The 22,316-nt window shown below is 46.5% G+C and overlaps 2 protein-coding genes across 3 annotated transcripts in view; both read right to left on the reverse strand.

Annotated features, from left to right (window-relative positions):
* Positions 1-468: 468 nt before the first annotated feature.
* Positions 469-9,248, reverse strand: LOC125304141. Of its 2 annotated transcripts, XM_048258188.1 has the most exons (8): positions 8,931-9,248; positions 8,333-8,552; positions 8,043-8,234; positions 7,734-7,906; positions 4,568-4,706; positions 3,940-4,014; positions 2,240-2,368; positions 469-2,200 (listed from the first exon to the last, which is right to left on the reverse strand). In XM_048258188.1, exons 3-7 carry the CDS (start codon positions 8,220-8,222, stop codon positions 2,252-2,254), a joined length of 684 nt encoding a protein of 227 aa, XP_048114145.1. In that variant the 5' UTR covers positions 8,223-8,234; positions 8,333-8,552; positions 8,931-9,248; the 3' UTR covers positions 469-2,200; positions 2,240-2,251. The 2 variants fall into 2 exon arrangements, with proteins under 2 accessions (XP_048114145.1, XP_048114136.1); XM_048258179.1 differs by having other exon boundaries at positions 469-2,368.
* Positions 9,249-9,969: 721 nt separating this feature from the next.
* The window catches only part of eprs1 (glutamyl-prolyl-tRNA synthetase 1), a gene marked incomplete in the record, with an annotated part of 40,995 nt that continues 28,648 nt past the window's right edge, over positions 9,970-22,316 (reverse strand). The window contains 10 exon segments of the mRNA XM_048250320.1: positions 9,970-10,312; positions 11,192-11,256; positions 11,726-11,806; positions 12,303-12,461; positions 13,237-13,410; positions 13,708-13,905; positions 14,605-14,760; positions 17,504-17,605; positions 18,082-18,161; positions 19,361-19,433. Of these exon segments, the coding sequence (XP_048106277.1) occupies positions 10,162-10,312; positions 11,192-11,256; positions 11,726-11,806; positions 12,303-12,461; positions 13,237-13,410; positions 13,708-13,905; positions 14,605-14,760; positions 17,504-17,605; positions 18,082-18,161; positions 19,361-19,433 (1,239 nt within the window).

The raw sequence follows: 22,316 nt of genomic DNA on the forward strand, positions 1-22,316 counted from the left end.
CAGTTGTGAAAATGTTATGCCATAGCCATTTAATGTGCCCTTTAACTGACAGCGAGACACTGTGTCATTCTGGAACACATCTGGCCCAGTTCCGGGGCAGCTCAGGGCCAGATCCGCTCGTGAGCCAGCCTGCAGCATGAGTATCACAACTACAGCTGGGGCCCGTGTTGACAACAATGACGTTTGGGGAATCTGTGCTTCTGCACCCTCTAGTGGTGGAACCGAGCAGGTGAGCAGTGGCTATGAGAGTTGTTGCATCACCCTCTCGGGAGGTCTGTGTTTCTCCCCAAATGTAATCTGACCCGAGTCGGACACAGTGGCACAGGGAGTGACTCGGAGAGACGGCTCGGTTTAAGCGAATGCGTTCATCTCACAAATCTCAAGCAAATACTTCTGTCAGTCATTTGAAAATCTTCCCACTTCCCACCTGTAAATGTATCAAAAAAACCAAGCACATTGACTGGCAAATCGGCTGTAACAAATACATATTTGTAATAAATACATTAACATTACTTATAACAGTCTTATCATAAAATCACACAATTCGAAATCAGATTCATTTCATTCTCACTCACACAAAGGCACTAGTGTACAGGGTGTTCTCTTGCTATCAAATCACACAGGACATCAAAGCTAACGGAAGGTTATAAAAAAAGCTTTAAAAGAACATACTATAAATAAGTCCCAATTACACACACAGCTGTGTGTTTAGTGTTCTCTTCCTGCTTGTTATGGTTATTGCCATTTTACAGTGTCCTGAAGGTCAAGACAAGAATGTCTCTGTAGGCTTAATTGTACTGCAGAAGTAAAACCCTTTAGACAGAATCATTCAGATCATGAAATAAAACAAAATAAAAACATGATTATGGAGAAGTTTGATACAGTTCATTTGAGTTTGACTGACACAGACATCATTCAGCCCAAGGACAATCTAACTATGACGAGCTTTAGAGTGGGACTGGTAACAAGCCATGTGTTTCTATCACTTTTCTATCCCAAACCTGGCTGTCTGATTGTAACTGGATCTCAATGTAAACGTGATGTCAGTATACTGCATATTGTGCTTTAAATCCACACCTGGATGGGCCCGTACGAGCCTGATGCACGTTAAACGTGTGATGGAGTCAGCTGTGCTCTTCAAGTGACTTTATCAGCTCTCCTATTGTTCTGATGCTTTCCTCGTGTGCTGGAACATTCTGCGGCTGAGAGATAAGGAGGAGAGCGTGGTGTCGATTCAGGGTGATGCTACTCCCTACTCAGCGAACGCGTGATCCTACCCCTTTGAGTTTTGGAAAGCAAGCTGCGTAACATGTCCTTGAGCAGCTCTGCTAATCAGGTGGTGTCTTCACAACAACAGGCCAAACTACCAAACAAGAACGTCCCACTCAAAGAAATCCCGTGTTAGTAGTGCACTCGTAACTAGTGTGCAAAAGTGTGTTTCCTTCTCTGGGAGTTGCTCTGCCTGAGAGCTGTCTTCATTCATCTGTGGTATCAAAATCAGCTTTTCAAATCGCAGTTTGGTTCTGCAGGGTGTGATTTCAGTTTGACTACATCCAAAATGGAGATGTTCACCCACCGTAGCTTTGATCAGATGCGTAGATCAAGTGTAAATGCTAAAATTCATTAAGGGATGACCGGGTCAGAGATGAGCTACCACTGTTAAAGGACACTGGCATTTTGAACAGTCCAGTCGAATATCCAGAGCAAAGGATTGGCACCTCTCCTGTCTTTGGTCAAAAGAGTGCATAGCTGATGTCTGTGTCTGTGTGTGTGTGTCATTGGAGTATGTTTTTCTGTGTCTGGTGGACAGGAGTGGGCAGAAAGTCAGATAAGGCAGCAGAGTAAACATCTGAGCCAAACCGCCGTGCGCACGGCACACTTCACCATAAAGCAAACACAAAGTGAAATCAAAGGCTGTTGAATCTGTTACATATCTATATGAAATCTTCCATGGCCTGGCCAACACCTGCATTCAGGTACGGTGCCTGAGAACTTGAGTTTGCTTGTGTGAAGTGTGAATGTCTTTGCCTCAGCTGGTAGGCCTGTTGAGGGTCTCATTGCAGGAGCTCTTCACCCATGCTGCGTGTTTGTCTGTTATTGTTGGATGCGCCTGTTGAGGGCGTCATTGCAGCAGTCATTTGCCATGCTGATGGGAGTTTGCCTGTTGAGGGGGTCATTTGCCATGCTGATGGGAGTTTGCCTGTTGAGGGGGTCATTTGCCATGCTGATGGGAGTTTGCCTGGTGAGGGGGTCATTTGCCATGCTGATGCTTGTGGGCCTGGAGTTGGATGTTGCACAGCCTGATCCAGCGCAGGGACACCTGGTACATGACAGGGGGGGTCTGGTGGCAGCAGGACGGAGCCGAGAGCTGCAGGACAGATAGAAACAGAGGAGGAAAGGGAGGAGAGGAGAGAGATGAAGAGAAATGGGTAGAGAGATGGAGAAATGAAGAGATGGAAGGAAGCAAGAAAACAAAAAGAAATGGGAAAGAGAGATGGAGAAGAAGACAGACACAGGGGTCAGAGGTCATATGTTCTTCATGATAGTGATCAGACTCATTCTAACACGGAACACAGGGGTCAGAGGTCATATGTTCTTCATGATCGTGATCAGACTCATTCTAACACGGAACACAGGCATAAAACATTGCGACAAAAATCACTTAATATGAGCATGATCAGTAATACATCAAGAGGAGAATTCAAACGTTAGATACACTGTTTCCCCTCGAGAACATCAGGAGCTCCATGATGTTGATGATGATGATGGTGTTGATGATGGTGGTGATGATAATCGTGATGATGATAATGATGATAATAGTGATAATGATAATGATGGTAATGATAATGGTGATGATAATAGTGATAATGATAATGATGGTGATTATGATAATGGTGGTAATAATGATGATAATGGTGATGATAATGATGACAATGATAATGATGGTGGGGATAATTATAATGATGGTGATCATGATGGTGATGATCATGATGGTGATGATGGTGATGGTGATGATAATAGTGATAATGATAATGATGGTGATGATAATAGTGATGATAATAGTGATAATGATAATGATGGTGATGATAATAGTGATGATAATGGTGATGATAATGGTGATGATGATAATGATGGTGATGATGATGGCGGTGATAATGATAATGATGGTGATAATGGTGATGATGGAGATGATAATGATGATGATTATGCTGATAATGATGATGATGATAATGATAATGATGTGATGGTGATAATGATGATGATAATGATGGTGATGATCATGATAATGGTGGTGGTGGTGATGATGATGGTGGGGATAATGGGTCATCATTAGGTGATAATAATGATGGTGATAAGGGAATCATAAGGTGATGATAATGATGGTGATGATGCTTTATGGCTCTGAGTCTGATTTTTTTCTCCTATTACAGCTTATTGTTGATTGTAACAGCAGTCATTGTAACGGTTCGCTGTCCCCCTCCATCCACTGCTAGATAAGATCAAGCCAAAGCTCTTGGAGCCAAGCAGATCAGAGCTGGGCTAGTGTGCACGTTCCTCCAGGCTAATCGGCCTCTTCTCTGGCTGTGTCACACACCACATTAATAGTCTGGGACATCTAGTAGGGGGTCTTGTGCCGGGGTCCCAGTCTGCTAATGCGGGGTCTAGTCTTGCGGGGTCTAGGGCCCATGCGCAGGGTCTAATGCTGCCGGGTCCCATCATGTCTTGCGGCTCTTATCAGGGACAGGAGCCAGGCGGGCCCTAAGACCCTGGGAGAGAGGGGCTGGCATATCAGCAGCGCATGCTGAGCAGAGACAGCCAATGACAGCCATCCTATCGGACAAGCACATACCATTAACGTTACATGTGCCGCCTTGATTTGGAGAAACAGGTGAACTTCCGCTCTTTCACAGACACAAGCTCTACACACACAAAGTGTACCTTAGTCTGTATGAGGGCAGCTGGAGGGCTTTGGTCTTCAGTTTTTTCTAACTCCATGTCAGGCAGGGCCATATCCTGAGAGCATGAGAAAGAAAGAGCGAGAGAGAGAGAGCGAGAGAGAGAGAGAGAGAGAGAGAGAGAGAGAGAGAGAGAATTACTTTGTAGTGTTTGAGAGTAAGGAGCCCACGGAAAGGGTGTAAGCTTAGCAGCTTGGACAGCTTGTCTTACATGTGGTGTGAGTGTAAGTGTATGTAAGTGTGTGTGTATAGGCTCACAAAGGGTTTACCAGTGTGGTGTGTGTAAATTAGAGAAAATGCAAGTTGGTTTGTGGCATCAACCATGCTTCCTCTCGGTGGTCTCGTCCACTGTGTGTGTGTGTGTGTGTGTGTGGGGGGTCGAGTGAGAGTGTGAGCTAAGATGGGTTTAACTACTGTATGACATATGGGGATGGAGTTTAGAGGTAAACTGGGATTATCTGTGTGTTTGGGGAGTGTGTGTGCAGCTGGGACAGAAAGTGTAAAACAGGCTTACCAGTGCTGAGTTCATGGTATGTGTGTGTGTGTGTGTGTGTAAATTACTGGGTGTGCACTGTGACTACCTGTAATGTGTGTGTGTACACTGGGCTCACCTCTGTATTGTGTGTGTGTGGATCCACCAGAGGTAGTGTGCTGAGGAGCTGGGAGAAGGACTGTGTGCTGGGCCTGGGTCCCAACCACCTCACTGTGCTCCCCTCACACAGCAGACGCCCACACACACTCATCACTCCACTGTGGAGGAGAGAGAGAGAGAGGGAAGAGAAAGTGTGTGAAAAAGTGTCAATCCACTTGGTTAAAATGAGGGAAAACATGTCGTCATGGTCACCTTGCCTACAGGCCGCACAACAGCGACCCTGACCTAGCGACCCTGACCCAGCGACCCTGACCCATCCTGTTTTAGGCTCAAATTGCCAGCTCAGTATCTTGTCCAGATATTTGTAAGTGTTTCAATAAAATATGTTAACAGTAGTAGGCTACCTCCACTTTAGTAGCCTACGTTAGCTGGCATTGTGTAATTACATAAAATAAAACGTTACACCATACACTTTAGCCTATACACGGCCACAAGCGGCGACGGGAGAGAGGGCTAGGCATCTGCAGGCGTCTGCAAGCGTCTACGCGCTGGTTCGTTATTTATAAACGGGGAGGGTCATGTCTTTTTATTCTTTGTTGAGGGAAGGGTCACCTAACTTTTTTTTGTCTAGGAGGGGGGGGTCACCCATCTTTTGTATTAATGAAAACAGCAAAAAATCAAAGTGGCTTGTTTGATTGTTGATTTCTGTCGCCATATTACGTTCTCTTTGGTCCCATAGCTCTGTCAACATTGAACAATGAAAATAAGGGAGATGTCCCGGATTTCTCACGCAAAATCACGGAAAATGTCAACATCAACATTAACGTTGGAAGGGTTGGAGCAACAAAGTAACCTACTTTATTCACTCCTAACAGCCTATATCCATTTGGTCAACTTTATCCAGCCCTAAAAAAGCTAAATTTAACTTTGGTTTACCGTGTAGCCTAGCCTAACTTTAAACAGTGTGCATGCTTATAAAGCATACTGCTTCATTCATCCACACATCCAGCTCCTAACGTTTTGACAAGCATTTCTACCAATTGACCTTGTTCCTGCCCATCTCTAGCTTTGCTGTCTCCATCCTTTCTGTTTTTGTTGTTTGCAAAAAAATATATAGTAGGCCCTATTTATTGGTAACCAGCAACAAGTGCAATTTGTTAATCGCTGTCATTCTCTCTCCTGCCAACAATAATGTGTTACGTTCCAAGCAGCCGTGCGTAATTCTGCTTCATAAAGTTGAACAAATACATTGGTCATATAAATAGCCAGTTTATGGTCTACAGTGTAGAGTTGATAAGTTATGGTAGGCCAACTTGGAGTGAATATACAGGGGGATTTCTTTGGCTCTTAGCCTGGCAGGTGCGCACGTAGACATAGCCTACGGCCGAACACTGCAAGCGCCAATGAATCGTGCTCTCACGACAACCACGTCGTTAACTTAAATAGGCCTACTGTAGGTTAATATCACTCTGAGTTCGCATTCAAGCAAGCAAAACGAGGATTTGAATACATCTGTTTCTCTAGAAGAGCAAGGGGTAACAACAGGACAACACAGAGACAGGCCGGAATGCAGGACTAATGTTATGAGAGTATTACAGTAATATGGGATATTCTACGGGAAAATATTAAAACGGCAAGACAGCGGGGAAAAGTTAAAATGATGGGCCTAAACCCGGAAAAAGTTGGCATGTTAGGTATTTTTCGGTCCCTGTGATTATTTGTGAAATTGTGCAAACGGCCTTTTCAAGTCATTTGAGAAGGAAGATAGATAGATAGATAGATAGATAGATAGATAGATAGATAGATCCCCAGGGGAAATTCAAGTAGGAGTGCAAGGTCCCAAATTGACGCTCATCTGAGAAATTGAGTTTTGGATAATGTTCAGCTTCGGCAGCTTTACAATGACTGAGAAAGCCTAGAGACGAGTCCATAGCAACAAGTTCATGTGTTGAATTTGTTATTACCCAGTGTGCTTTGTTGAATGGTCTCAATGTTTTATTTCATGTGAATACTTACTAGTGGAGTAACTTTCAAGTAGGCTAATGCAGTTGCAGGAAGTGTGCATTTAGTTTCCATGCTTATTGTGTTTCCACAACAATGTTAGTGAGTAACTCTACTGAAATGGCCACCATCTTGGTGAAGTGTGATGTGTAAGATCAGAAAGCAGAGGGTGAATTTGGAACGACTATTTAATTCGATATGTTATCACAGCGTTATAATACGTGGGCGGAAGGTATCGACAATTGACCGGGAGGGTCATGTCTTATATGAAAAGACTGATGAGGGGTCGTTGAAAACTTCCTTGCGGGGGGGGGGTCAAGCAACTTTTGATTGAAGCACTCAAAATCCCCAAACCCACACACACTCCCCAGCACACGCAGACACAGACGCCACACGCACATGCACACACAGTCCCAAATGCAGTCATGGCACAAAGCCAGAAGACAGTGCAGGCCAACGCAGGGTTGGCTGACCCACATTCAATAGGGTTTGCTGTTTATTGGCAGCAGTACAAGAGAGAGAGAGATGGAGAGAGAGAGAGATTATATACAATGTATGTATCTTTATATTGTTTTTTTTCTGTTGTTCCTGTGAATGATTTGGCAATGCCATATGTCGTCTTGCTAATAAAGCCCATTTGAATTGAAATGAATTGAGAGAGAGACAGAAGACCGGGTCAGGACTCAGGATTCAGGTTTGACAGATGCTAATGTCAGCGACACCAATCATGTTCTCACTCCTTAGAAGAGCCAACTCAACTCAACACAACACAACACTCATCTCATCCCTTCGCCAAGACACGGCCCTCCTGATCCACCCTGGCAGACTACATGCTGCACGAGTATCCTACTTTTTAAAAGCTGGACCAAAACCACATGGGAAACGCACAAAAAGCCCACTCTTCAAACTTGCCTTTTTGCTTAATTTAATAATAAAAGGAGGGCAATCTACACGCCAATTAGCTTTCACATTTCAAGTAGGCCTTTTTACTTAGTCTAGACATAGTCAGTTTCCTACTAGTCCAACACTATTTCGATTTTCATTTAAGTTCTCTTTTAAGTCTAGGACTAGTTTCACGTGATTTCACGTGGTTTCAGCTGATCATTTCACGTGGCTATCTAGGTGGTTATACATTAGTGTCGAGCTGCAGAACTGAGGGGGATTAGGTGAAAAGGTGTGCATACCTGCTAATGCCTCCTGACTGCGACGGTGTGTGTGAGGGGCTCCTAAGCAGCTCCGACAGGGTTGGCGTCTCAAGGTCGCCAAGATCAGTTATTTGCGGACCCGCGTCTGGGAAGCACTCGCTGAAAACTCCCCACGGATCCGGGGCTTCGCAACTCTGCACAGCCGCAATACACTACAGAGCAGAAGAAACGAGAAGGTGGTGTCAGTACAATTACACAATGTTAAAAAACGTCATATGGTGTACTGTAATCAAATCATGGGACTGCTTGGCAGACTAAAATCCAAATGCTGCCGAGAAGACCGCGTACCTTTGAGGAGCGCTCCTGGGCAGGAACAGGTGAGGCAGGCCTGTCTCCATCCCAGGTTTTACTGTCATGAAAATCACTCCAGTCGCCAAGGCAACCATCTGATGAGGTGGCGCTGGACCACTCCTCAAAATCTCCAAACTGCTCGGTGGTTTTACTAGGAAACTTATCTACTACAGCCATTTCAGATCATCTCTGCAGACATAAAATAAACACATCAGTGGATGATCACTGCATCATCACTGCGTAACTACACATAAATTCATTTAAAAGAGCCTCTGGCAAGAGCTTACCTTACAATAGCTATGAAAATGAACTGTTATTTTTTTGATTGCGTTTCTGCCTTTGCTTCTTGTTCGAGTTTCCGTGACAAAAGCAACAGGGAATGCTCATTGTGTACAGAGTATGAGTTCAGAGCACTTCCTTCCTTTGACGGAGGGGAACTAGGTTACAGCATCCTCTTCGTTTTTGAGGAACTCACTGTGAGCTGTCGTCGACCCTTGTTAGAGTAGACTTTAGTCAATAAGATAAAGAGAGAAAGGAGATTAGAAAACCTTTAGAACGTGTAGTGTGCGGCGTGACTATGACCGGCAGTAGGCTAGCTTAACTGGCCATCTGAAAATTAAACAGCGCTTGAACATTATGCCCATGCTTCAGACTATCTGTCAGGAAATAAACATCATAACTTTGAGGGAGATGTCCACCTTTACGTTGTATCTATGGCAAGCTTTTGGTTAATAGATAACAAGGAATCACTCTACCGAAACTCCAGCTCATTCTGTAGTCGCGTAAAACTCCACTCAGTCTCTAGTAGCTACCAGTGTTTACATCAATACATCGCGATTTTACATAGAGTGTGGCTTTTAAAAGTTAAAATGTTATATACTATACCTTAAACCGGCGCGACGCAGGTGTGTACAGAGGAATCAAAGCGATCCAATACAGTAGCTCGCTTCCGCCCGGTACGAGTACCCGCCCTCTGAACGTGTACGGTGACGCACGGAACAGCAGGAATGTCGACTTCAACCACCTGTCTGTCAGGTATGGATGCAATGTCTACTGGCAACACCTTTGACGTTGGGTGAGATTCACGAATAGCTTGTCTGGATTTAACTATTACATTACAATACTGTCTGAAACTATTGTAGCGTCTGACAGTATTGTGACCAAGCCTTTTTTAATAACGGTACTTTGGGGTAGTGCGCATGTTTACGGCATTCCAATGGCCAGTGGTTCTTTTGGTGCGTGCCAGAAGCCACGGTTGCGTAATACAGCCTAAAGTCCTGCTGTGTTGCAGAAGACTGCAACAAATTCTCTGACAGAAGAGGACATACCAACTGGAATGCGGTCTGATAAAATCAAGTATGTTAAGTGCCACCAGAGAAATAAACAGTCCTGAAACATTTAGAGGCCATGAGGAAAAAATACAACTATTGAACTGAAACGGAAACAAATTAGTATTTCAGATAATCACTGTATAATTTAAAAAGGACAACTAGTATTTGACGAACTAGTATTTTGAAAGGACAACACAGAAAACAGTGCAAAATTCATAATCCCTTTATTTATTAATTTCATTACAGACAGACGTGAACCCCAGCGCAGACGGAGTCTCAGACACAAACTCTTAGAAGCACAGAGGACGTATTCCTACTGGTAGCAAAACATATTGCATTGTGGGTAACTCCTCTGTGGAGAGGAACTACTTTAGGGAGTACCTCCTTCCCCAAGACAATGGTCCAGCATGGACATAATATGTGACAGTCCTGAGGTCATTAGAGAGGGAGGGACAACAGGGGGAAGGCGAGAGAGAGAGAGAGAGAGAGAGACAGAGAGAGAGAGAGAAATGCCTCCACAGAATGGAGAGAGAGAGAGAGAGAGAGACAGAGAGAGAGAGAGAGAGAAAGAAACATAGGGGAGTTGACAACCCCCCCCACCAAAAACGCACTGTTGGGGTGCAAGAGTTTTAAAATAAGGACAAACAGTTTTCAGAACTGGGTACATGTTACCCAACACCCCCCTGCCACTTGCCCCTGGGGAGGGCAGGGGAGGGCAGTGAGTGACCCTAGGAGGGGACCGATGGGGTTAGTGCTGCACGGTTCCTGTCTCCCGTGGCGGTGTGTTAGTAGCTGCGTCCGAACAGCGTGTAGTACTGTGCCGCCTCCTTGCCGCTCACACACATCTGGCCCGGCTGCAGCTTCTTCAGGGGCTGGAAGGGGATGCACAGACTCTTAGCGCCCATGGAGGGGGCCCCTGGCTCCAGGTCCTGGTCCCTGTAAGGGGGGGGGAGCATGGTGAGGTTTGGGACACACAGCAGGGTTCAACATAATCAATGGCCCGGTGGCCAGTTACCATGACGAGTCAGCTCAGCTTACCTGCGATGCTAACTGGCTGAAGCTAAGCATGCGAGGCTACTAAAATAAAAGCGTCTGCTAAACACTAGAACCATAACCATATCCATAGCCATGGCCAGGAGGGAGGGGTGTAAAAGTGACTTTTCTGGGCCTGTAAATATATACAAGGGGGCAGTATGGCACAGCATGGCTGAAATACTCCTGCTGTGTTTGAAAGTCCAGCTCCAGACCAAGTGGTTTAGCAAACAGGTAGTTCATGCAGTCAATGAAGACCTTAAGTGACACAGCTGTAAGGAAAAACCTGTATTTCTCAAACAACGGTACGTGTTTTGTGCCTTTGTACTAACCCAAGGTGCTACAACTACAAGTGGCTTTTGGATGAATAATTAACTGTAGGTGTGCATGCAGACATCTCAATGGTGTTGACATTGGCACTTTAAGCGGTGATAAGTGCTATAACAACAACCAACGCTTGCAAAGTCACACGGCAAGCTTTAGTTGTGATTACAGCCTTTGAACACGATGAATGTACTATGATACGATTACTGTCTCATTGACAACCAGTAGGTGAAATAACTGGAATTAGTATTTATTTATGTAACGGCAGCCAGCTGGTCCGTAGCTGTGCAGTATGTGTGTTGTGTAACCCTCCATCCCCACACCTTAAGAGTCGTGCTAGTGAGAAAGCTAGCAGTCTGTGTTTTTAGCCCGGTTGCTAGCACGCTCGACTCCCGATCGGAGGTGCTGCTGTTTGCAGGTTCCAGTCCGGGTGAGTGCTAGCCTACAGGTTACACTTACTTGGCAGTGATCTTCTTGATCCAGTCCTCACATTCAATGCCTCCACAGAATGGAATTTGGACAATCTAAAAGCAGAGTGGACGTATGAGTGAGTGGTCACTTTGCATTAGTAAGTCTTACAGACACTTAAAGAATTTTTAAGAACATATTTAAGAATTATAAAAACGGTAAACTGCCTAGACATATTGATGCTTTGATTATGTGACTGGTTAAAGACCTAATGTAGGAATGCAAATTATTTTCCCAACATGAGTCGGATCAAGGCTGGTGTCTGCACCTTATGTTTGGGTCTAAGTAATGTCTGTAAGTAATCGCCTTGTGCGAGTCCAACAGTTGTCGCAGGTCAGTGGAGAGAAGGTGTCGTACGCGGTGTCAGTTTATTTTAATAGAACACTATTAGGTCTGAGTGCGGGTTCCTCCTTTCCACAAAGCCAATGACAGTGAAAGGCAGAGAAATAAAAATCCTCCTGTCTATTTTAGGATACCAGACCCCCCCACCGCCCCACCCCACTTGGTCTCTCCCAGGTTGCTCACCCGGCCCTGGTCCAGGTCCTTCTGGAACTGCTCCATGGTGTCGGCTGCTACCATGTGCTTAAGCAGGTCATCAGAGGCCCTGACACACAGATGCAAACGCAAACACACACACATACGCACGTCAAAATCTGTTCACCATGCCCTTCATAATTAATTCTCTTACAGAGTTATGGTTTATATGTTAAAGGTGTTCATACGAAAAGTCATTATTGCTGAAATGTGATGGTCATTATTTTTATTGATATTGAGAGACAGCTTTTGACAAAAAAGTCTGCCAAATAAACCATAAACATAAAATCGCTATAATCACATAACCGTAAACATTTACATGTCTTCAAGAAACAATGTGTGTGTGTGTGTGTGTGTGTGATATGTGTATGTGTGTGCGCATGTGTGTGTACATGTGTATGTGTGCGCGCATGTGTGTGTGTGCGCATGTCTGTGTGTTTGTGTGTGTGTGTGTGTGTGTGTGTATGTGTGCGCATGTGTGTGTGTGTGTGTGTGTGTGTGTATGTGTGCGCGAAAAAGTGTGTGTGTGCAAGCATGTGTGTGTGCTGCAGGCTGCTGCAGGTACCTCTTTGTAGAGGTTGTTCTGGATCTCCTCCAGCAACTGCGTGATCCTCTTGTCGGTGTCGGCCTCGGGCAGCGTGATCTTGGCTCCAGTGTCCCTCCTCACGGCCACACACTGACCCTGCTTTAGATCCTTAGGCCCCACCTCCAGCCTGATGGGCACGCCCTGGGAGAGGGGACACACATGGGTCAAACGCCTCCTTTCCTTATAGGGGTTCTCATCTGTCTTTTTGTCCATCCTCCCTCCCTCCCTCCAGTCATAGTCCCTCCTTCTAATTAATTTTGTGAAGGAACGATAGGAGGATGGAGGAATGGGAGAGACCACCCTCCTATCGTTTCTTCACAAAATTAATTAGAAGGAGGGACTAAGACTGAAGGGAGGGATGAAGGAAGGAAGGGAGGACAGACGAGAAAACCCCATAGTGTATGGGGCACTTGAGGGGAGGGAATATGGGTGATGGGTTGGATATCAGGGAGGAGGGCTGGGTAGACGGGGTCTTGTAATTATTGTTTAGACACCCGCTATTTTGAAATGACGTTGGCATTGTTTAAAAATTACAATAAAAGATTCATAAAAAAGAAAGAAAGAAAAAAACTCCATTCAACCATTACCACACATTCTCAGAGAATTACATCAGTATTATCTTCACACCAAAAGATAGCGAAAGTAAAAGTGAAATGAAATAGAAAGTAACAGATATAAGAACAGAAAGAAAGGAACACTTTACCCTACGACCAAAATGTAGAATCATTTGTAACTCAGCAAAAAAACTAAACCCACCCCATTCACCTCAAATGAGGACTTCAGAGAACCACACACAAAACCAAAAAATTCTCAGTAACCTAGCAACAGTTCCATCATCTAGCTGCTACAGTACATGTAGGTGTTGAGAAACATTTAGAGGTCATCTGGAGTTTCTTGTCGAGGTCCGTGGCCATACCTTAAGCTCCCAGTGGTTGAACTTCCAGCCGGGGGAGTAGTTGTCCCTCATGTCGGCGCGCACGCGGACGCCAGCCTTCTGCAGATGGGTCAGGTACTTGGAACACTGGGCCACGAGCTTCTCCTTCTCCGCCTCGGCCAGAGACACCGTGATCCCACACGGGATGATCACCACCTGAGAGAGAGAGGGAGAGAGGGGAGGGGGAGGGAGAGGGGGAGGGAGAGGGGGGGAGGGGGGGAGGGAGGGAGGGGGAGGGGGGGAGAGGGGAGAGAGGGGGGGGAGAGAGGGGAGAGAGAGAGGAAGGGAGGGAGGGAGAGAGAGGGGGGGAGGGAGAAAGAAAGGAGAGAAAGAAAGAAATTAAGAAAAGTACAAGTAAAATACCAACTCAACCAAGAGCAGGACCCTCTAGTGGACCCTCTTTCCTTCCCAACAGGTGAACGCTCCCTCCCTCCACCCTTTTCTTCCTCTCACCTGTACGCAGGCCACCTTGGGCGGCAGCACCAGGCCCATGTTGTCTCCGTGCACCATGGTGAGAACGCCGATGGTGCGCGTGGTGATGCCCCAGGAGTTCTGGAAGGCGTACTGCTTCTCGCCGGGCTTCTTGGGGTCCTCGAAGATGATCTCGAACATCTTGGAGAAGTTCTGGCCCAGATGGTGAGACGTGGCACCCTGAGATTGGACCGAGTGAGGAAGAGGAAGGAAGAGGAAGAGGGATTAAGATGAAGAGGGAGGAAGAGGAAGAAGAGGGAGGAAGGGAAGAGGGAGGAAGAGGAAGAGGGAGGAAGAGGGAGGAAGGAAGAGGAAGAGGGAGGAAGAGGAAGGAGAGGGAGGAAGAGGAAGAGGGAGGAAGGAAGAGGAAGAGGAGGAAGGAAGAGGGAGGAAGAGGGAGGAAGGAAGAGGAAGGAAGAGGGAGGAAGGAAGAGGGAGGAAGAGGAAGGGAGGGAGGAAGAGGAAGAGGGAGGAAGAGGAAGGAAGGAAGAGGAAGAGGGAGGAAGTGGAAGAGGGAGGAAGAGGGAGGAAGTGGAAGAGGGAGGAAGAGGGGAGGAAGAGGAAGAGGGAGGGGGAGGAAGGAAGAGGAAGAGAGGGAGGGGGAGGAAGAGGGAGGAAGAGAAGAGGAAGAGGGAGGAAGAGGGAGAAGAGGGAGGAAGAGGAGAGGAAGAGGGAGGAAGAGGAAGAGGGAGAGGAAGAGGAGGAAGAGGAAGAGGAGGAAGAGGAAGGGAAAACATAGCTGGTGAAACAAACAACTGGGCAGAATGCAAAGAGCACAACCGTCGCTCTTAAATGTCTTCAGTGCAACATGCACCACATAAATCTCAACACCACTGAGAGTGACCGTGACGATGGGCCCTTTCTGTCCACTGTGCCCACCTGGATGGCTCTGCCGCTGGCGGAGATGTAGGCCTCCACAGTGGTGGTGTAGTCTCCACCAGCAAACTTCTCCTTCTCCGTCTTCCTGCCCTTGACCACGGGGATGGCCATCAGCTCCTCGTACACACGCGCATACAGGTCCAGGATCTGCAGGACCTGAGGAGACAAACAGGGACAGAGAGAGATCATCAGTCAGTTCTCCCTTGTCTGTGTGTGTGTGTGTGTGTGTGTTGGTTTATGCAGAAGAAACATACTGTATGCAACATCACTGGAAACTAGGGGTGGGCGATATGGACAAAAAATAATCTCTCGATATTTGACGATAACGATAATTAGTCGATATCCTTTAAAAAAAAAAAAAATGTAGAAGTCTGAATGACTTTACAGCTCATTATTTATGAACAGCATCAATACAATAATAACCAATAACCTATCCTGTGACTTTTAACCAAATCAACCAATGCATTGTCACTTATGACATTTCCAATTTTGCCCACTTGTGTGTGTGTGTGGTAATGACATGGTCTAGCTAGGTACATTAAAGAAGATGACTAGGCCTAACAGTTTCCAAAGAAAGTCTGAAGCTGAAGTTCCTTTCAAAACCTTTTTTTACTTTTAGGATTCACTGTAAAACTAAGCAGACCAACAGCAAAGTACATCCAAGTTATTTCCTTCATGTTTTGTTTTAAGAAAATCATGTAGGCTAGCATTCCAAGTTACAGAATAGAAACTAATGCTAGCTTATGGCTACCGTATATGAGAAATCCCATAGAGATGCTAACGTTAGTATAATCGACACACATAGATATTTAGAGCACTTCAGTCCATTTACAAAGGGTTACATGAGAAGAGTTTTGTTTGTTTTACAACTGGACTATTAAAATAATCAAAGGCAAATGTTTTCTCTCCATATAATACCATGTAGGAAAAAATGTGACTGTCTCATCAATGCTACGTGAACAGAAGTAGCTGCACAAAATCCCTTGTAGGCTACGTCTGGATCTCGCTGCACAAAACAAACATTAGGCCTGCATGTGACAACGTGGACCCACTAATGATCATGTGACACTTGCTCTGCTGCAAAGGGGCTTCTCTTGCATACACCTCCTGGATTTAGTGAATGTATGGGGTTTCAATGCCTGATTTTGAGTGTTTTTTCCCCATAAGTAATTTAAATACTCGATAATGTAAATTTGCACATCGTTAAAACAACAATCACGATATTATCGCAGACGATATATATCGCCCACCCCTACTGGAAACCTGGTGCACACTGGTGCACCCACTCTGTAAGAACAGACAAGCAATCTATTTGTTCTGCTGTCTTGAGTGAGTAAGTGCGAGTGAGTTAGTGAGTGTGAGTGCATGTGAGTGAGTGAGTGCATGTGAGTGAGTGAGTGCATGTGAGTGAGTGAGTGCATGTGAGTGAGTGAGCGCATGTGAGCGAGTGAGTGAGCGCATGTGAGCGAGTGAGTGAGCGCATGTGAGCGAGTGAGTGAGCGCATGTGAGCGAGTGAGTGAGTGCATGTGAGTGAGTGAGTGAGTGAGTGCATGTGAGTGAGTGAGTGAGTGAGTGAGTGAGTGCATGTGAGTGAGTGAGTGCATGTGAGTGAGTGAGTGCATGTGAGTGAGTGAGTGCATGTGAGTGAGTGAGTGCATGTGGGAGTGGGAGTGGAGGCATATGAGTGAGCTTAGTGTGCGGAGGTGCATGTGCGCGTAGGAGGATTGTGTGTGTTGCGCCTGCTCCTCCGTCCTCTGCAGCCGCCTCTTTGGTGGCGAGTGTGCGTGAGTGTGCGTGCGTGTGTGTGTTGCGCCTGCTCTCCTCACGTCCTCTGCAGCCGCCTCTTTGGTGGCGAGTGTGTGTGTGTGAGTGTGTGTGAGTGTGTTGGTGTTGCGCCTGCGCTCCTCACCTCCTCTGCAGCCTCCTCTTTGGTGGCGAGTGTGTGTGTGTGTGTTGCGCCTGCGCTCCTCACCTCCTCTGCAGCCGCGTCTTTGGTGGCGAGTGTGTGAGTGTGAGTGTGTGTGTGTGTGTGTGTTGCGCCTGCTCCTCCGTCCTCTGCAGCCGCCTCTTTGGTGGCGAGTGTGTGTGTGTGTGTTGCGCCTGCGCCTCACCTCCTCTGCAGCCTCCTCTTTGGTGGCGAGTGTGTGTGTGTGTTGCGCCTGCGCTCCTCACGCCCTGCAGCCTTTGGTGGCGAGTGTGTGTGTGTGTGTGTGTGTGTGTGTGTGTGTGTGTGTGTGTGTGTGTGTGTGTGTGTGTGTGTTGCGCCTGCTCCTCCGTCCTCTGCAGCCGCCTCTTTGGTGGCGAGTGTGTGTGTGTGTTGCGCCTGCTCCTCCGTCCTCTGCAGCCGCCTCTTTGGTGGCGAGTGTGTGTGTGTGTGTGTGTGTGTGTGTGTGTGTGTGTGTGTGTGTGTGTGTGTGTGTGTGTGTGTGTGTGTGTGTGTGTGTGTGTGTGTGTGTGTGTGTGTGTGTGTGTGTGTGTGTGTGTGTGTGTGTGTGTGTGTGTGTGTGTGTGTGTGTGTGTGTGTGTGTGTGTGTGTGTGTGTGTGTGTGTGTGTGTGTGTGTGTGTGTGTGTGTGTGTGTGTGTGTGTGTGTGTGGTGAGTGAGTGCATGTGAGTGAGTGAGTGCATGTGAGTGAGTGAGTGCATGTGAGTGAGTGAGTGCATGTGAGTGAGTGAGTGTATATGAGTGAGCGAGTGTGCGTGAGTGTGCATGCGAGAGTGATTGTGAGTGTGTGTGTTGCGCCTGCTCTCCTCACGTCCTCTGCAGCCGCCTCTTTGGTGGCGAGTGTGTGTGTGTGTTAGCCCATGCCCCTCACCTCCTCTGCAGCCGCGTCTTTGGTGGCGAGTGTGTGAGTGTGAGTGTGTGTGAGTGTGTTGGTGTTGCACCTGCGCTCCTCACCTCCTCTGCAGCCTCCTCTTTGGTGGCGAAGGCCGTGTGCCCCTCCTGCCACAGGAACTCCCTGGTCCTCAGGAAGGGCTGGGGGTGTTTGAACTCCCAACGCTGAGAGAGAGAGAGAGAGAGAGAGAGAGAGAGAGAGAGAGAGAGAGAGAGAGAGAGAGAGAGAGAGAGAGAGATAGATAGATAGATAGATAGATAGATAGATAGATAGATAGAGATACATACATCAGCATACAGACAGACTCAAAGTAAGTATCTTTATACTAAAAAACAATACTAACTAGATTTTATATCTTAATATAAGATTATAACACTTGGTAAGAGATTTTTTTCAGTGCATAGATTCAGAGACTACTGTAGATGGCAGTGAAGGAGAGTAGGAGATAGCTTTTACACACACCAGAAGAGGGCGTTATCCCCATGTTAACAGCACAGCTCTCAGACATCCTCAAATGAGAGATGAGAGAGAGTACAAAGACACTCTCCAGCACACAGACCCATGGAGTGGGGAAGATGAGACTCTCCAGCACACAGACCCATGGAGGGGGAAGAGAAATGCAGGGCATTGACACACTCACCACCACATTGCACCACTGGTTGAGTTTGATTGGCAGATCTCTGTGGGACTGCACCCATTTGGCATATGCAGGATACATGACTAATACAAAATAGGAGCATTAGGGTTGACATGGGCAGGATACATGACAACAATACAGAACAGGAGCATTAGGGTTAACATGGGCAGAATATATAATACAGGATAGGAGCATTAGGGTTAACATGGGCAGGATATATAATACAAGATAGGAGCATTAGGGTTAACATGGGCAGGATACAAGACTATATTACAGGATAGGAGCATTAGAGTTAACATGGGCAGGATATATAATACAAGATAGGAGCATTAGGGTTAACATGGGCAAGATACATGACTATATTACAGGATAGGAGCATTAGGGTTGACATGGGCAGGATACAAGACTACAGGATAGGAGCATTAGGGTTGACATGGGCAGGATATTTAATACAGGATAGGAGCATTAGGGTTGACATGGGCAGGATATATAATACAGGATAGGAGCATTAGGGTTGACATGGGCAAGATACATGAATACACAGGAGCATTAGGGTTGACATGGCTGACATATATATACAAGACTACAGATAGGAGCATTAGGGTTGACATGGGCAGGATATATAATACAGGATAGGAGCATTAGGGTTGACATGGGCAGGATATATAATACAGGATAGGAGCATTAGGGTTAACATGGGCAGGATATATAATACAGGATAGGAGCATTAGGGTTGACATGGGCAGGATATATAATACAGGATAGGAGCATTAGGGTTAACATGGGCAGGATATTTAATACAGGATAGGAGCATTAGGGTTAACATGGGCAGGATATTTAATACAGGATAGGAGCATTAGGGTTAACATGGGCAGGATATTTAATACAGGATAGGAGCATTAGGGTTAACATGGGCAGGATACAAGACTATAATACACTTTCACTTCAAAACACTTTCACCCCGCCCCAGAGGTGTAAAAGTCCGGCATCAGAAAGTAAAAGTCCTGCCACATTTTTATCCCAACCATTCACTTAATCAGCTGATTCTAATGAGCAGCCTATAACTCTTAAGTCAGGTAGATCAGCTAATTGGTGAGATCACCTGTGTTAAGTGCACAGGTAGAACCAATACATGGCAGGACTTTTACTTTCTGAAGCCGGACTTTACATCTCTGCCCCCTCCCTAATGTCCAGACTGTTTACATGATTACAATTCACTGGGAGAAGACTGTAGTGTGTGTGTGTGTAGTGTGTGTGTTGCCATGAGAATGGGGGTTCTGACCTGTTTCACTGGTGGGTCTGACAGCGATCGGCTCTGCTAGCTCCGTCTTGCCTGACCTGGTTACCCAGGCAACCTGCAGCAGACATAACAGGCCTTTGATGAATAAGAAAGTGCCCCGCTCGCTGATTGGCCTTCCCTACCCTCTGCACCCTCTGAGATCTATTTTGGTTGTTTTCCAGTCACCACAACCCAGCCTAATGATTGGTGTCTCTTCAGAGCTGTAGTCCTTCACCACTCTGGAGTGCCACACTCCTCTCCTTAAGTGTTTACCATACCGGCTCCAATTCTAATTCCGTAGCGCTGAAATGTGACGCCACAGAAGCCCAGAACTATTTATCCGCCGCTGTCGCGGGTCACGACACTAGTTGCAATATTCTCCTGAACAGAGGTGTCGCTGTTGTGAAACACACAGATTAACGCTTAACTACTACACAGCAGAAGAAGCTGCATTAAGAAAACACTAGTAGCAGAGAATGTAAACGGCTCTGCTATTAGTTAGCCCCTGTGATGGTAATCAGACTTGGTTGCTACTATTCACAACTACCACCATCATTATCATCTAGTTTCCAAGGTGCGCGACAGGTAGATAGGTAGATAGATAGATAGATAGATAGATAGATAGATAGATACTTTAGTCATCCCGAGGACATTTTAAATAATTTAAACAGTTTAGTTAGCTGGCTAGCTAGCCAGCAGCTGGCTGAGTTTGTGTAATTTCCTGAAGTGGAAAAGAGATTTTGTCCGTACCTTAATAGATATCCTCTTGTTTGAAAATAAATCGTTTCTATTCTTTCCTCTTAATTCCATGTGTTTTCAACCCCTCGCTGGTAACTTTAATAACTTATCCAGCAAACTATTACAAATTCACTCACTGTAACAAAACACTGCAACTCTCGCCATTCCCTCAACTAGTCCATCTTCCTGTTTCCGCTTGTCAGGCCTGAAAAAAAAAAAAAAATGAGTGGTGCGCACCGCTGGCTAATACTCATAAAACTTACGCCGCCAGCAAGATCTACGCCATTTTGATCGCCACGGTGTCAAAGGCTACCTGGCTAAAATCCTGGCCATAAGCATCTACGCTATTTTGATCGCCACGGTGTCGCGCTACCTGGCTAAAATCCGGCCAGGCAAGATCTACGCCATTTTGATCGCCACGGTGTCGCTACCTGGCTAAACTTGGCGCCAGCAAGATCTACGCCATTTGACGCCACGGTGTCAGCGCGCTACCTGGCTAAAACTTTGGCCACCAGCAAGATCTACGCCATTTTGACGCCACCGTCGCCGCTACCTGGCTAAAATCCTGGCGCCCAGCAAGATTCACGCCACGGTGTCGAGCTACCTGGCTAAAATCCTGGCGCTACCAGCAAGATCTACGCCATTTTGATCGCCACGGTGTCGCGGTTACCTGGCGAAAACCTGGCGCCAGCAAGATCTACGCTTATTTTGACTTCACGGTGTCGCTACTACCTGGCTAAAATCCTGGCGCCAGCAAGATCTACGCCATTTTGATCGCCACGGTGTCGCTACCTGGCTAAAATCCTGGCGCGCCAGCAAGATCTACGTCATTTTGACGTCACGGTGTCGCGCTACCTGGCTAAAATCCTGGCGCGCCAGCAAGATCTACGCCATTTTGATCGCCACGGTGTCGCTACCTGGCTAAAATCCTGGCGCCAGCAAGATCTACGCCATTTTGACGCCACGGTGTCGCTACCTGGCTAAAATCCTGGCGCCAGCAAGATCTACGCCATTTTGACGCCACGGTGTCGCTACCTGGCTAAAATCCTGGCGCCAGCAAGATCGTCATTTTGGCGTCACGGTGTCGCTACCTGGCTAAAATCCTGGCGCCAGCAAGATCGTCATTTTGGCGTCACGGTGTCAGCGCTACCTGGCTAAAATCCTGGCGCCAGCAAGATCTCGTCATTTTGGCGTCACGGTGTCGCTACCTGGCTAAAATCCTGGCGCCAGCAAGATCTACGCCATTTTGACGCCACGGTGTCGCCGCTACCTGGCTAAAATCCTGGCGCCAGCAAGATCTACGCCATTTTGACGCCACGGTGTCGCTACCTGGCTAAAATCCTGGCGCCAGCAAGATCTACGCCATTTTGACGCCACGGTGTCGCTACCTGGCTAAAATCCTGGCGCCAGCAAGATCTACGCCATTTTGACGCCACGGTGTCGCTACCTGGCTAAAATCCTGGCGCCAGCAAGATCTACGCCATTTTGATTTCAATACAGTCAATGCTTGTCTTTTCCAGGAATACAACAGTAAAACATAAAGTCCCATTGTCAGTGATGATCCCTGTTCGAAAAGATCGAGTCATTTTGGCGTCCGCAGTGTTCCTTCATTTCTCTAAAATTTCTCCCAACAGATCTCCTTCTGTCTTCCGGTTCCTTACCTTCTCCAACTCCTCTTGTCAGCATTTCACGTCATTTTAACGATGCGGTGTCTCATCTACCTTGCTAAAATCCACGCTATTCTTCCTTATCTTTCTATTCTCTATTCTTTCTCTCTCCTTGTATTCTCCTCTTCTATTCTCCTGTATTTCCTTCTCTACTTTCCTCCTGTATTTCTCCTCTTCTATTCTCCTGTATTCCTGTCCTCCAGCAAGATCATTTTATTTTTCCTAGATTTTCCTTTACTGGTCTTTTCGTCGGATGTAGAAGCGCCTTTATCTGTCTCTCTCCCCATCTTCACTCTGTGGCTCTCGCTCTCCTTCTTTCTGTGGGTGTGTTTGACTACGCTCCCCAGATGGGCAAAATAATACAAATTTAGAGACAGAGACCATTAAACCTGATCTTTTTTCTTTCCTTCCCTTCATTCTTTCTCCTCTCCTCCTGCCTTTGTCTCCTCCTCTCCCTCTCCATCCTTCTCCCTCTCCTCTCCTCTCCCTCTCTCCATCTCCCTCTCCATCTCCCTCTCCATCTCCCTCTCCATCTCCCTCTCCATCTCCCTCTC

Source organism: Alosa alosa, chromosome 1 (genome assembly GCF_017589495.1).
Source record: "Alosa alosa isolate M-15738 ecotype Scorff River chromosome 1, AALO_Geno_1.1, whole genome shotgun sequence".
Taxonomy (NCBI): domain Eukaryota; kingdom Metazoa; phylum Chordata; class Actinopteri; order Clupeiformes; family Clupeidae; genus Alosa; species Alosa alosa.